Source organism: Pristis pectinata, chromosome 10 (genome assembly GCF_009764475.1).
Source record: "Pristis pectinata isolate sPriPec2 chromosome 10, sPriPec2.1.pri, whole genome shotgun sequence".
Taxonomy (NCBI): domain Eukaryota; kingdom Metazoa; phylum Chordata; class Chondrichthyes; order Rhinopristiformes; family Pristidae; genus Pristis; species Pristis pectinata.
Window position 1 is genome coordinate 43,205,796 of NC_067414.1, and position 16,405 is coordinate 43,222,200.

The 16,405-nt window shown below is 38.4% G+C and overlaps 1 protein-coding gene across 8 annotated transcripts in view; it reads left to right on the forward strand.

The window, feature by feature from the left end:
* The window catches only part of LOC127575420 (heparan sulfate glucosamine 3-O-sulfotransferase 5), a 214,180-nt gene extending 201,077 nt beyond the window's left edge, over positions 1–13,103 (forward strand). For all 8 annotated transcript variants that reach the window (XM_052025273.1, XM_052025275.1, XM_052025277.1 and 5 more), the window contains one exon: positions 5,718–13,103. In XM_052025273.1, the coding sequence (XP_051881233.1) occupies positions 5,718–6,642 (925 nt within the window). In that variant the 3' untranslated portion in view covers positions 6,643–13,103. The remainder of the gene's footprint in view (positions 1–5,717) is intronic.
* The last annotated feature ends 3,302 nt before the right edge of the window (positions 13,104–16,405 follow it).

Sequence of the window (16,405 nt, forward strand, 5' to 3'; positions counted from 1 at the left end):
ATAAAACAATGAAATTGATTGACATGAGTAAACTTGGGAAAGAAATAATGTGCTTATACAGCACTGTTCACAACCTTGAAACATTCCAAACAGGCAATGAAGAATCTCTAAAATGTCATCGCTACCAAAGCAAGAGTGGTTCACACCAGGCGTGTAGATTAGAACGGGAATGGTCCCTCTTGTCTAATCACTCTAATTCTTTGAGGAAATAGCAGTCCATAATTTTAATGCTAATCTCAATGGCGGGATTTGACAAAATTCCACATAATTCAGAGCAACAGTGATTCAGTTAATAATCTGGGAATAGAAAATATATAACTAATAGGAAATGAATAGTATATAATTGTTGGAAGTGGAATATTGGTAGGATATAAGTATTGAGTGGAGTCTTCTGGATTACTACTGTTTCCTTGATTCAACCATGAGATACATTCATAACTTAATTGCAAAGTGGTTAAAGTTGCAGATTAAACCAAACTGAATATTATCATCTGCAACTTTGATTAAATTACATTGAAATCAGAAATTCAAGTGTGAGTTGAACAAGGAATACTAGTGGGTCAAACCATAGATGATGAAATCTAGCACAGAAATGTGCTGCACATGTTAAGGAAAAGTCAACACAACTATTTATAATGAATATGTGAGGTTTTGGTCTCTGTACCAGAAGAAGATAGATTTGCATTGGAGGTTTTGCTGTGTAGATCCTCCAAACTGATTCTTGGTGTAAGAAACTATAAAGAGTGACTTGAGTAGAATGGGTCTGTATCTCATTGTCTTTAAAACAATGGACAATGTCAATACTGTAATGAAATTTAAGTGAATCTGAGGAATGGATAGGTTTTCATTAAGCTGTTGTTTCTTCCAGCTGGAAATCAAGAATTGGAGAGTTCATAGACATGGGATAAGGAGCCAACTATGTAGTACAGTGATACAGGAAAATATATTTTCAAGTTATGAATCTTTGGAATTATCTACCTGAAGGGCTGTGGATATTCAGCCCTTGAGGATATGTTTTGGATAATAAAGAAATCAAGGGAAAACTAAATCAAACGAAGAAGTGGAGCAATAGAGAAATAATTAACATCTTATTGAATGACAAGGTTTGCTTATTGACCTGTGTGACCCATGTCAACCCCTACTTCTTGTTCTTGAGTTATAATGTTCTCAAAATGGTTAAGAGTTAAACTGAAAGAGATACAGGTGTCTTCGCAGATTACAATAAGAACATTCAACTAAAACAAAGGAACAACCAATAATGCTAATAAGATACTAGCACAACATAGACGCAACAGGACAATATAAGCTAGAAGTAATTCACAACCATTATGATGCCATACTCAGATAGAATCTTGAAAATGGTGGTCTCTTTTGTTCAAGAAACAAGAGAAGCATTTATTAGTATCAAATGGTGCAGAGGGGAGATTTTGGACCCAATGGCTTTCCTTAACTCCACTTCCAACCATTTGAAAAGCTTCTTATGAAATCCAAAAACAAATGCAAAGTTGAAAATAAAATTTAAAAAAAACTTTAATTCATTGCCAAGGGAAAGGCAAAGAGGAATCTGGACATGCAGCAAATATATTGGTTCATACAGAGGCAATAGGTACTTTAGAATATTTGTGGGATATCATTCATTCAGCCAATCTCAAAACATTTGCACTCTCCACAGAATTGTGCTGTTTCAGTTATCAGCCTACATCCACTCTGTAGTGCAGATGTCTACATTGCTCCTTTCTTCTTAGGAGCCACAATATTTTCTCTGATGCGGGCAGGCACAGTAGTGCAGCAGTTAGTGTAACTCCATTACAGCGCCAGCGACCTGGGTTCAATTCTGGCTGCTGCCTGTAAGGAGTTTGTACATTTTCCCCCTGTCTCCATGGGCTTCCTCCAGGTGCTCTGGTTTCCTCCCATATTCCAAAAGACATACGGGTTAGGAAGTTGTGGGCATACTATGTTAGTGCCGGAAGTGTGGCAACACCTGCGGCTGCCCCCAGAACACTCTACGCAAAAGATGCATTTCACTGTGTGTTTCGATGTACATGTGACTAATAAAGATATTGTATCTTATCTTAATTCAACTGTAATAAACTGAAAACTTTCCATATATTAGCAATGATTAGATCTTTCCACAGTAGTTAATTACCTACTCTGAATGATTATGCCATAAGAAAATTAATATAAAGCTGGCCATTTCAATCCCAGTTCCAATAATCAAATATATATATGTGCCTTATATATATGTGCTATATCTGATTTCAAAATATATCATTAGAAAAAAAAAGCCATGTGGAAATGCCAGGAAATTCCTGACTGCTGGAACAAAACATGCTGCATCATATTGGTTTAAATGGAATGAGTTTCAGAGAAGAATATCATGTTCTGATGGTATTACACAGCACACTCAATGCTACCAAATGGGATATGATTCTAGTCAGCTGTCCCTTTGTTCTCTTCTTAAAACCTTAAGTTTGACAATTCTTCAGCTTCAGAACTAACCATTGGATCTCCTTAGGGTCATGTTTATTTCAAGTGTTTCCAAACCAGTGCTGGAAATAAATGGAGGAATGACAAGTATCATGATACTTGAATATGGTTTGATAACTTCCAAAGAACGGGATTGATATTCTTCAAAGTTAACATTCATTTTGAGTGATTAATTTAGCATTGAATAATTTTCCTCATGTTTGTTCAATCTCTAAGTGTCTTTCTTTATCTACCATCAGCTACCTATTTAACAGACAGCTAGTTTTCCAGCTTGGTCACGGTTTACTTGCTGCACCAGACTAATTACAGTATTTCTGCCTAAATTCAGCTATAAGTATCCAGGTTGCAAAGCATGATAATCCTTTGAAATACATGAGAAATGGTTTTAACTTACGGGGAATAATGGAAAGATGTAGAAGAGATGTACCAGCTCTTAGCAGCTTGAGACCCAAGTCACTTGAAACCTGGGCCTCATTAGCAAGTTAGGAAAGCAAAATGGGTGGTCAGCTGCAGTTTGCTAGCAAGAGTAGGGTTGGAAATTCCCTTCCTAAGACAGCGACTGAGAAGAAAGGCAACCCTGGAAGACAATTCCAACCAGAAAACAGCCAGCTATCTTTCCTCATAAGCCCAGAAGGAGCTCCTGCTCCTCCTACCCCCACCAAAAAAACTAGAAGACTGGACCTCCAGTGGTCCCTCCAGTGACTGTTGGTTAAGCAAATCAACCCTGCTGAAATGAGTAAACTGTGTGTAGTATACATTCTAAATGTTTGTAGTGCTAAAGTGCTGGAGATTTATGATGCACACATCAAAGGTGGCTTTTCATCTGAAATGGGTAGTCATTATACCTCAGATCCCAAGTCAGGATGATGGAAGCTGAATTAGAAGTACAAATGGGGCAATAAGTGACCATTGCTATTTTCAACCCGTAATTGCCTGTTTACGTCAATTGTAGTGAGTTAAAATCAGCACTATGTGTTTTATGGATACATACACAGATGAAGTAGTGACCCTGCAAAATGCATTTAACTGCCTCCATCAATAACTCAATATTCTGTGCCAATTTTCTATTACGTTGATTTCAGACTCCACTTTTCTGTGACCTTATCTTCCTTGTTTACAGATACTGAAAGATAACAACTAAGAAATGATAGTGCTGACATGATCTCAAAGTTGAAATACTCCTGTTTGCCCTTTGGAGTTCAATTGATACATAAGTAATCCTCATTTGGAGCATTGGCAGAGAAACAAGCATGGGCTGAATGTTAATGTGTGGTGCAGTAAAAACATTCTGCTCCACTTATGTTGCAAATTAATCAATTTTCAGAAAATTCACATCAAAACCTCTGGTAATAAATTAAAACTAATATTCAAAAAATTATTAAGTATGCATGCTAACAGCTCTTGGAAAATTGAGAATAAATAATTTAAGACTACAGTGTTATATATTAGACATTCCATTATCTCTACATTATCTTGGCCATCACTTTTGTTGAATTCTGCATATCTTTCATTTTGTTTGAAGTGCTCGTGAATAAGCTGTAGGACCTTTTATTTTTGCAAAGCTGCTGGCCTTCCCTTGTGAAAATAACACGCTTGTCCTGAGACATGAAGCTCACACTTTTCCTCTGGGCTGATTGATCCAAACAGACCATTAGTCTGACTGATAGGCAAATGGGATCATATCCACATGCATGTAAGCATACTCAAGAAGTTTTTAAATATGTTCAGCCTGAAACCCTTCGTGCCATTGCCCGCAGGCTCCAACTTGCACACGTGCAAGCACAAATTGGAGCTTTGACCCGAAAGACTTGAGTTGCAGGGCACACGCATAGGCTTGTGTTCAGTGCTCATGTGCAGCTCTGTGTTCAGTGACTGGAAGTTCTCGGCCAAGTCTCTGGAAACATTGCAATTTTCATAAGTTACTGGAAATCCCAGGTTAAAGTAAGGGAGATCTCAGGTGTTGGTTGGGAGTGGATTTCCCACCCTTGTTAAACTCACTCAATCCAGCAGGATGGAAATAATCACTTTGTTCAATGCATAAGTGACCCATCCTGCTAGCTTACCATGTGGACATGAAGATAAAATGATCTGCAGTGAACATATCAGGGTAGGAACTTGGCTTCAGTAGCATGTGTATGTTTGATATGTTAGTGCATGTGGGCTATAGTCTGCTTAGAAAATTCAGTTCCATTGAAATCGATTACTTCAATCATCATAGAGCTGTTCTGATGGAAGGTCATCATCCCAAAATGTTAATAGCGTTTCTACCTCTAGAGATGCTGCCAGATTGCCTGAGTATTTCCAACATTTTCTGTTTTCACATTGGAAATAATAGAAGGGATTTTAACATTCAACAGAGTGTGAGGGGAAATTGATGACATGACAGCAACCCTTTTGCAGCTTATCAATTTCCTCCTGTTAATGGAGGAGGAGCAAGCTGCAGGGAACTAATTCTTCTGAGAAGGCAAATTGGCAATTTAGTATTTTAGGGAGTTTGGTGGCCTCTCATTTAGTTTGTTTTATAGTTTTAATTCTGGAAGGCCTCAATTTCCCAGGCCTTAGGAAACCCAGCAGCTGAACTGAGTTGAGGAAAACTTTGGGTAAAGGAAGGAGTCTTCATTACACTGCCTCTGGGGTAAGAGAAGCAGAAATGTTTCCCTCCTTTCCAGCATTTCAAACATCAGACCAACTGTGAGACAAACTCCCCCAGGGTTAGACACTAATTATAGGGTTGGATAAGTCCCCATTGAGGTTACTGATCAAAGACCACTTGGATTCAAAGCCTCCTCTCTGCCTCTCGTTCATAGGTAAGTCCCATCGGATTTTGCCCCTTTCTCTAGAGTTCTCCCCACCCAGACTTCTTCCCTTCTACTTAACCCACAGTGATCAACAACTTTGCCAATGTCTGAACTCCATAGGGACTGGATCTTTTCTAACAAGGAAATGAATATTTGTGTTTCAAAGGTAACTCTATGTTTTTGGTATTGTAGCTATTTAATAAGGAAAGATCAAAAGTTAGACAGAACAATCAAGGGAAGGTTTTTGCTTTTGTTGATTAATGAATGATATTGTCTAAGGAACAGTAAGAACAAAATAAAAACAAATATATATGTTTTTATATCACTATATTTCTTTATGTGTATCTTATTAACAGCCCAGTGTCATCACCGGATGAACACAGATGTATTGACACAAATATGATCTCATTGGCTTTGCTTGCTTTATTGCAGACTCCAACCCACATGTCCCATAGAAGGTCAATTTGGGGACCAAGACCAAATCATGCTTCGTGCTCTACAGTATAAGCGTGGCTCGTCATATGACTTGCGCAAAGGCAATACAACAAAGGAACAAATCAGACTGCATAACATGGTGCAACAGCTTCCTCAAGCCATCATTATTGGTGTTCGCAAGGGTGGAACACGTGCCCTACTTGAAATGCTCAACTTGCACCCAGCAGTCGTCAAAGCATCACAAGAAATCCATTTTTTTGACAATGATGGAAACTATGCTAAAGGTATTGAATGGTATAGGAAAAAAATGCCCTTTTCCTACCCTTACCAGATTACCATTGAGAAAAGCCCAGCATACTTCATCACTGAGGAAGTCCCTGAAAGAATCTACAAGATGAACTCATCCATTAAACTGCTGATCATTGTGCGAGAGCCAACAACTCGAGCCATTTCAGATTACACACAGGTCCTGGAGGGAAAGGAAAGGAAGAATAAAACATACTATAAATTTGAAAAGCTTGCAATTGACCCCAGTACCTGTGAGGTAAACACAAAATACAAAGCTGTGAGAACTAGTATATATACAAAACATCTGGAGAGATGGCTCAAGTACTTCCCCATTGAACAATTTCACATTGTAGATGGTGATCGCCTCATAACCGAGCCATTGCCTGAACTCCAGATGGTGGAGAAGTTTCTGAATCTAACGCCCAGGATAAGCCAGTATAACTTATACTTTAATGCCACAAGAGGCTTCTATTGTCTGCGGTTTAACATTGTATTTAATAAGTGTCTGGCAGGCAGCAAGGGACGGATACACCCCGAAGTAGACTCTTTGGTCGTTAATAAGCTGCACAAGTTTTTTCATCCATTCAATCAGAAGTTTTATCAAATTACTGGAAGGACATTCAGTTGGCCATAAAAATGAGCCTTGCTACACTGGGTGATGATGTAAAGCAGATATTGTCAAGTGATATCCAATACTTTCAATCGTTGACAGAAAACAATTGTCAAACTTTCCAGCAGATGGGGTAATGTGCAGCTGACAATATAAGAATTTGTTATCAATAAGACATACTAAAAAATTGTGTTTTAGGATTTTATACTTTCTTCCATTTGACCATTTTGTTAATAGGTCAATGTGAGTGTAAAGCAGAGATCACTGTTTTATAATCATATCTACTTTTTCTTATAAATGTGACAAAGGGAACAACATGAATTATTGTTTATTTTCTAAAAATTTGTTGCTAAATGAAATAGGCAGTAATAAATAGATCATGGCCTACCTTAAGCATAGATCAACGGTTACCACTATCTTTTAATCCAGTTTTCCGATGAGGACCCTGGATATTTCTCAAATATAAAATCTGCCTCTAACTTCCTGTGCCTAATAGTTCAAAGGCATTAGTCATCAAGATTACTAACATTTTCATTGTTTCTACAAAAACAAAGCAAACCTTGGAACCCTTAGGTCATGATATAATCAATTGCCTGGCCCCATTCTGTCCCCTGCTATGGGGATAGAAGAAGATGACAACCTTGTTCACATCACAAGGTGAAACTCCTAAATTCAGTAACAGGATCTGATAGGTTGTTTGTATTTGTTATTGTTTGGCCTGTGTGTGTTTCAGTGAGGGAATGGCTCCTCGTGTAGCTTTTGTTAGTACAATCACTAGTGCATGCCGTGAAGTTTTTTCACAAATTTTTCTCCAATTTTGGCAGGTTGTTGTGACCTATTGTCATTTTGAAGTTACTACAGATTCACTGTACAGGTCTAACACATTTGACATTGAAGTAAATGTACAGCCATTTACTCTTATAGAAGAAAATTCCTAGGATAAAAATGGAAAATAACCACCAGGTCAGGCCACATCTGTGGGAAGAGAAACAGGCTTGATGTTTGAGGTGGAGAGCATCAGAAGTGTCATGGAAATGAGTGAGAAGGGACTGGGCCATTGGAGAAAGGATAAAGTCAAGGGAAGAAGAAATAAGATTGGTGGGACAAGAACAGGCTGAAACATTGGGTCTGCCAGGGCAGTCCTGCTTGTGGATTTTGGGCAAGAGATAGAAGCAGGCTATGGGGGGCTGGGACACTATAAGGCTGGAGACTGTGGAGGGAAGATCTCATGACAAAGTGAGGTCCATGATTGTCTGGGAGACCATGGCCTGATGTAAAATGGTGGGGTCACGATTTAAAGGGAGTTATGAGGAGGTGTCTGAGACCTGACATCTGGCCTCTGTGAAATAGAGGTCAGTTCACCAGACCACAACAGCACCACCCTGTCAGGGTTGGTTCTTGATGAATAGAGTGCTGCAAGTTCAGAAGGGGGAAGGTTAGAGTGCGAGAAAATTCTAAGAGACAATGCTGACAAGAAGCACTTAAAAATATAAATAACTGGATTAATTAGACCTGCTAAGCTCTAGAGAACCTTTAAGTTTATTCACATTTCTTGAGTTTAAATAAATTATTTCCCAAGTAAAATCTCGATATATTCATGCCCACTTAGTTTGACCATGAAAATGTGGGTTGAAGCTTTTGCCAGTAACTCCTTCAAGAAGGCAGCCACATTTTAAAGGAGTCACCACAACTACAAGTTAGAAAATGTAAACTTAATCTTTAGAGTTGTCACTAAGTTCATTATAAAAGTAGAATAAAGCAGATGGAGGAATGTGTTGTGTTTATTACAGTTTCATTCTGTAACTCAATACTTCCAGCTAAATTTTAGTTGTCAAATGTGACAGTAAATCTAACCTCTTGGATTAGGTCTTGGTACATCTGTCAGGTGGAGTGCTTCAAACATTGACATCTATATTTTATTTTTCAGTTCACAGAAAAAAATGTTTAATTGGCAAACTATATATTAAATAATGATATTATTTAAATCACTTCAAATAAAGCTACTTATATTTTTGATTTTAAAAATTATGAAGTAGGGAATATCATCCAGAATTCCACTCCACCTCCCGTAGGAACATTCATGTACAAGAGTAGAGGGCGGATGGTGTGGTTGGTGGTGGGAGTGAGGGCAGAAGGATGGTAGGATGGGTACTGTGGGATTTGTTAAATTATGTTCAGCAATGGCTTAACCAGCTAACATTTACTATCTCGTCTCACACATAAAGAGCTGAACTTGTGTTAGGTGCAGGAATACTTTCATACACCAGGAAGGATAAGCAACATCACAAATAAAAGTAGGAATTGCAGGATAAGTGTTCTTTTAATGTTATTAGGACAGTAATTCAGCTTTGGCCTCAACTACTAACCATGTGATGTTGTAGCTTGTGCACACTATACTCCGCTTCCAAAATTCGGAATTAGGACCAGATTACGAGGTACAGTCATGACAATATCAGATGCCAAGTGCATGGGACCAAGGGCAAATTGCCTCAGGATTCCTTGGCTGAGGGCGCGCCCTGCTGTCACTCCTTTAACAATGCTTATGTGAAGCCAGTCGCAGTTCAAGTTAGTCTATTGGGAACCTAAAGTACTCAGCTTTTCTCTCATGGCCCAGCTGAGATTAGGAATTTAGCATGAGGTTAATCACAGCTGTGTAGCAGCCAGCCTTGCAATGCTTAAGTATATCCAACAAAGATTTCAATATTGATGATTTTGAAAGATTCTGAAAATTTCTTAGGAATAGAAAAGGCAAGAAAATTTAAAGATTAGCAGCCAAGCTCCCATAAGTATAATAAATTTATAAGCTTTTTCAGCTGAACTATTTTTATATGTTAAATAAATCTGCTTAGATGAAAATATACTTTTGGTAGGTGTAGTTCAATACTGCTTGAAAAATTAATTTTTAATGTCAATGTTTGAAGTGCTGCAGCTTTAAATGGAATTCCTTATACTGCATATAAATTTAATTTTACCTTTTGACTGCATTATTTCTGTGATATTGAACATTTTCAGCATCCATAAGAAATCAAAAATGTAATTTTTCATTGTAGTCTTTTTAGAGTGAATGGACAGACATGTGTGGTTGTTTCCATTCATACACACCTTAACTGCTTGTCTTTCAATATAACATTTAATGTTGATTAGAGAGAGGGAAATGTTACTTTGTCTTTTATGCCTACAACAAATATAGAATCACAGGACAGAATTGTACATTTGTAATATACTTCTGTAAATACTAGTTTGACACTAAGCAGTTCTATTTTGTATATTACTGATTGTGAGCTGGGTGTTTAAACTGGGAATATTCAGTTCTGAGAAATTTTCCGTTTCATTGAACTTGCTTTTGCACACTTTGCTCTCTGTCTTCATGTCTTTCTCAATTACTCCTGGATTATTTTCCCATACACAGGAGGATATCAAAAATGTCAACACCTGCTGCAAATTTCTTTCAAATGAGGCTTAAAAACTTGGCATGCTGCTGCTGCTACTATCATTACCTGCCAGGCAGTAAAAGGAAATACACTAATTCAGAGCATATTGCAAATGGCTATGTTTTCTCTTAAAAATGAAACAATTTCTGTTACTAGGCTGTAAAATAATTCAATTTGTATTAGCTTCAGGACATTTTATATACGCTCATATATACTGACATGCCATGATTTACTCTAAGAATGAAAAACGATTTCAGATTCATATCTGTAAATTGCAATTTGTTTACGTCACAAGTTGATCTAGTAACACTACTTCAGCACAATTAAATATTGAAATATTAATCATACAGTTGTAGTTGTAAATTTGCACTTAATATCTGTCATTTTGTTACCACATAGGGTGTAATAACACAATAGGACAGAAATCACTTATTGGAACCCTTGGTGTTCAATTCTTTTCAAACTTGATGTAGCAACTTTGACATTACAGTTAAATCCAAAGCATCTCTTTCTTAGACTAAGAGATCAGGTGCATTTTTTCTAAAGGTGGTCCATTTGTATAATTGTAAGGAATTATTAGCTTTAATGCTTTATCTCAGAACAGCACGTTGAATTGGCTGCATTTGTATGGAATAAGTTACCTTCAAAATCGAATTTCAAAGCTGAGGTTGCTTTTTATCATGTTATTTTTTATTGACATTGTGTAACATGCACATATGTTAACAAGGATAAAAGAAAGCAGAAATGCATAAAGATTACAGTCAATTACAGAAACTTTAATTTGCAACCATCTAGTTGATAAGTTTTGGCCAATTTTATTCAGGCAATTTACATTTTGAAGTTAGGCTTTTGTTTGCTGACTAAATCCTGGGATAAATAAGATTCTGTAACAGGGTCAGAATCAGAACTGTGGGGTTAGTATGGGCAGGGAACAACCCAGATCCACCTGAATTGTGAAGCCCAGAAAATTTCTATCCTCAGGCTTTACTTACATGCTCTGAAATTGATTCCTATTTTCTGTTATCTGCAAAATAATCAGCAAAATAACTAAGATGGGTGGAGTGCAGGTACACAAAGTCATTGATCATACAGAGGAGAGGCTGAGAAAAGGGAGGCTCAAGTGCACCTTCTGGCCAACAAAGATCACCTAAAACCAATAAAAATGAAGACTTCTGTAGCCTAAATCCTTATTGCTGCAAGAGTCAGTGCATTTTTCAGGTGGATCCAATGATGTCACTGGGACAATGCATTGCCATTTAAATCAGGCCTCATTTCTCTGGGGTTGGCAACCAATCCATTCCACAATTCAGGCCAGTGAAAATGGTAGGGACATAGGAATGTGTCCAAGCAGCAAAATAAATTTCCCATCTTTTTTAATTTCCTTACTAATTATTTGTTGCAGATGGAGAAGCAAATATTTACCTTTAAAACCTCTTTGGGACATCTTGAGATCACAAAAGGTGGTGTATAAATGCAAGTCTTTTGTTCCCTGAGTAATTGGACTTGACTGTTTGACTGCAGGGATATATTTCCCAGTACGAGATAGATTATTGTTGCATACTTCTATATGTAACAAAATTTAACAATAGGTAGACCCAAGTAATGTAATTTATAGTGGGGGCTAATGAAAAGAAATAAATGTTATGCTGAAGTTTGTGTATTTTCAAGTACTTCCTTGTACTCTTAATGATCGGAATGATTAAATCATTGCAAACTGAGTGAGGGCAGAGAAAATTAAATGAGAAAATGTTAAACATAAATGGACCAGATAACAATTCAAATTATATTCCAGGGAAAAGATTGCCCTGGAGTAGTATTCTTCAATGACCAAATAAAATGAATGTCACAGAACCACAAGCAAATGATTTTTAACTAGCATATGGTTCATTTTTGCTTTTATTGTAAAAGACTAAAAGTGCCAGAAAAACTCTGTAATCAAAACATGAAAAGTTAAAATGTCTTGTGGAAGTTAAGTATATGGTACTCTAAGCACTACATCATGTAATGGAGAGCACTAGTCACGCTTTCTGTGAAAGCTTTTAAAGTCAAAAATTTGCCAGTTAGTTTATATATTCATCCATACAATGTTCCATTAAACACACAAAGACTTCTTTGTTGAATTGTAATATCACTGTAACTCCTGGTGTACCTCTTGCTACAGATTTGCTGTGAGCAAACCTTGTGTTAGGTTGCAACATATATGAAGCAATTTAAGAATTTAGTTAGTACAAAATGGCAAGGGTTTGAACTGAAGCATCAGTTGCCTGACCTCAGTTGAGTGTAATGTGGTAAACATGTCAAGAGTGTTATAAGTTAAGTGCAATGTTAGTATTTTGTATATGCCTTTGACTTGCATCACCAAGTATTTAAGTTATTGATTCATGTAACTTTTGATGACCTTTTATGCCAAGGCTGCCATCTTTCAGCTGTGAACCATTGGAGGAATGGCTGTCATAACTGATCTCCAAATGTTCTTCACAAATATTTGATACAAAGTAAAATTATTGATGCTAGTTTTTCTTTCAAAAGTTTGTTTCAGACATTGAATGTACACTTTTCTTCATTTCTTTTCAAAGGTTAAAATCCATTGTATGGCACAGTGACTACACCATGTTTAGTCAAATTTATGTATTTACCTTTAAAGTTGAAGCCAGATGTTGAGCCAAGAAGGAATATATTGTGCTTGACAGCCCCCTCCTAAGTACCTGCATACACAATCTTAATTTGGTTATTAAAAATCCACATAGAGCATTTAAATGTAAAGCCAAAATATTTTAATGCCACATCACAAGTATAAAGTTATACCTGATGTGGTGATAGAAATGCAGATACAAATGGCAAAATAAACAAAATCTGTTTTTCCTAATCTGCTGTAAGAGGTATACTATTATAATGGGGAATTAGCCCAGCATTAAATGTTTCAAACTGCACTGTGGAATTTGTAAGCATCATAACTTCTGTATATTTCACTGTACACATTATTTGTTTATATGTAAGTAATGTATGTACTGAGACTGCATTCCAATAATAAATGCTTATGTAATATTCCCCAAATGGAATTTTTAAAATTGTTTTATTTTTGGTAATTGACTTTCAAGGTTCTCTCAGATTATTTTAAAGATTTATGCTGTTCAGAATCTGCTGTTGAGATGTAGGCCAATGAATCTTAAAACAAACAGATTCATAACTTTTGAAAGGATACACAAAGGAAAGTTATTAGAACACATCGCATGTTCTTACTAACAAACACAAACAATAATTTCTGCATGACTCCAATAGCTTTAAATTTATTTTGATCTCTGATTTGTCTACCTTTCAAGTATTATTACTGTATGAAATATCGACTAATAGTCAGCTTTATTAAAGTGGGACAGTAGAGGGTCTAAATTCATGTTGACTAGATGGACATTACAAAATAAGTTTTCTCTATATACGTCTATTCAAGTAGTCCTGTTTATGTTATTTATTCTCATATTATTTACTTAACATATTGATCAAAATTACAGTTATTATGCTGTTTAATGAGTCCCAGGTCATATTCACAACCTATAACAATAATTTTTAATGTGGTCCATTTAAACTAGATTGCGAGGGGGAAAGGAACCGGAGGAGTAGGTCAGAGGAAGAAGGGGTGGGGAAAAGTCAGATCTGACAGGTAGAGAGGCTTTGAGGAAGGAGAAGCAGAGTACAGGCTACAAAAGTAGTAAGGTGGATAGGCTAAAGTGCATTTACTTGAATGCAAGAAGCATCAGGAATAAGGGAGATGAACTGAGAGCTTGGATAAGCACATGGGACTATGATATTGTGGCTATTACAGAGACATGGCTGACATCGGGGCAGGAATGGATATTGAATATTCTTGGTTTTCAGTGTTTTAAAAAGGATAGGGAGGGGGGAGAAGAGGAGGAGGGCTGGCGATACTGGTCAGGGACACTATTACCGCTGCAGAAAGGGTGGATAATGTAGAAGGATCCTCACTAGAGTCAATATGGGTGGAATTTAGGAACAGGAAAGGGGCAGTTACCCTCCTGGGAGTATTCTATAGGCCACCCGGTAGCAGTAGGGATACTGAGGAGCAGATTGGGAGGCAGCTTTTGGAGACATGTGAAAATAACAGCGTTATTATAATAGGAGACTTCAACTATCCAAATATTGATTGGCACCTACTTAGTGCCAAAGGTTTAGACGGGGCGCAGTTTGTTATGTGTGTCCAGGACGGATTCCTGACAGAGTATGTTGACAGCCCGACTAGAGGGAATGCCATATTAGATCCAGTTTTAGGTAATGAACTGGGTCAGGTGACAGATCTATTGGTGGGTGAGCATTTGGGGGACAGTGACCATTGCTCCATAACCTTTAGAATTGTCATGGACAGGGATAGGAGCAAAGAGGACAGGAAGATATTTAATTGGGGGAAGGCGAATTATGAGGCTATAAGGCGAGAACTTGGGAGTGTAAATTGGGGTGACATTTTTGAAGGGAAATGTACTATGGAGGTGTGGTCGATGTTCAGGGATCTTTTGCAGGATGCTAGGGATAAATTTGTCCCAGTGAGGCAGAGAAGGAATGGTAGGGTGAAGGAACCTTTGGTGATGAGAGAAGTGGAACAACTAGTTAGGAAGAAGAAGGCAGCATATATAAGGTGTAAGCAGCAAGGATCGGACAGGGCTCGTGAGGAATATAGAGTAGCAAGGAAGGAACTTAAGAAAGGGCTGAGGAGAGCGAGAAGGGGACATGAAAAGGCTTTAGCGAGTAGGGTTAAGGAGGATCCCAAGGCTTTTTTCTTGTACGTAAAGAGCAGAAGGATGGCTAGGGTAAAGGTAGGTCCGATTAAAGACAAAGGTGGGAGGATGGGCCTGGAAGCTGTGGAAGTGAGTGAGGTTCTCAATGAATACTTCTCTTCAATATTCACCAAGGACAGGGGTCTTGATGATGCTGAGAACAGTGTAGATGAGGGTAATGTTCTAGAGTATGTAGATATTAAGAGAGAGGATGTGTTGGAGTTGTTAGAAAATATTAGGACAGATAAGTCCCCGGGGCCTGACGGAATATTCCCCAGGCTGCTTCATGAGGCAAGGGAGGAGATTGCTGAACCATTGGTTAGGATCCTTGTTGTCAACGGGGATGGTACTGGAGGATTGGAGGGTGGCGAATGTTGTCCCCTTATTCAAAAATGTAGTAGGGGTAGTCCAGGGAATTACAGACCGGTGAGCCTTACGTCTGTGGTGGGTAAGCTGATGGAAAGGATTCTAAGAGATAGGATCTATGAGCATTTATAGAAACATGGACTGATTAGGGACAGCCAGCATGGCTTTGCGAAGGGAAGATCTTGCCTCACAAGCCTGATAGAGTTCTTTGAGGAGGTGACCAGGAAGATTGATGAGGGTAGTGCAGTGGATGTGGTCTACATGGATTTTAGTAAGGCGTTTGACAAGGTTCCACATGGTAGGCTTCTTCAGAAGGTCAGAGGGCATGGGATCCAGGGAAGCTTGGCCGTGTGGATTCAAAATTGGCTTGCCTGTAGAAAGCAAAGGGTTGTGGTGGAGGGAGTGCATTCGGACTGGAGGATTGTGACTAGTGGTGTCCCACAGGGATCAGTTCTGGGACCTCTACTTTTTATGATATTTATTAATGACTTAGATGAGGGAGTGGAAGGCTGGTTTAGCAAGTTTGCAGATGACACAAAGATCGGTGGTGTTGTGGATAGTGTGGAGGGCCGTAGAGGCTTGCAGAGGGATATTGATAGGATGCAGAGCTGGGCTGAGAAGTGGCAGATGGAGTTCAATCCAGAGAAGTGTGAGGTAGTATACTTTGGAAGGACAAACTCCAAGGCGGAGTACAAGGTAAATGGCAGGATTCTGGACAGTGTAGAGGAGCAGAGGGATCTGGGGGTTCATATCCACAGATCACTGAAAGTTGCCTCGCAGGTGGTTAGGGTAGTTAAGAAAGCTTATGGGATATTAGCTTTCATAAGTCGGGGGATCAAGTTTAAGAGCCGCGAAGTGATGATGCAGCTTTACAAAACTCTGGTTAGGCCACACTTAGACTACTGTGTCCAGTTCCGGTCGCCTCATTATAGGAAGGATGTGGAGGCATTGGAAAGGGTGCAGAGGAGATTTACCAGGATGCTGCCTGGATTAGATAGTATGGATTATGAGGAGAAACTAAAGGAGCTCGGGCTGTTCTCATTGGAGAGAAGGAGGATGAGGGGAGACATGACGGAGGTATACAAGATATTGAGAGGAATAGATAGAGTGGACAGCCAGCGCCTCTTTCCCAGGGCACTCATGCTCAAAACAAGAGGACATGGCTTTAAGGTATTGGGTGGGAAGTTCAAGGGTGATGTCAGAGGGAGG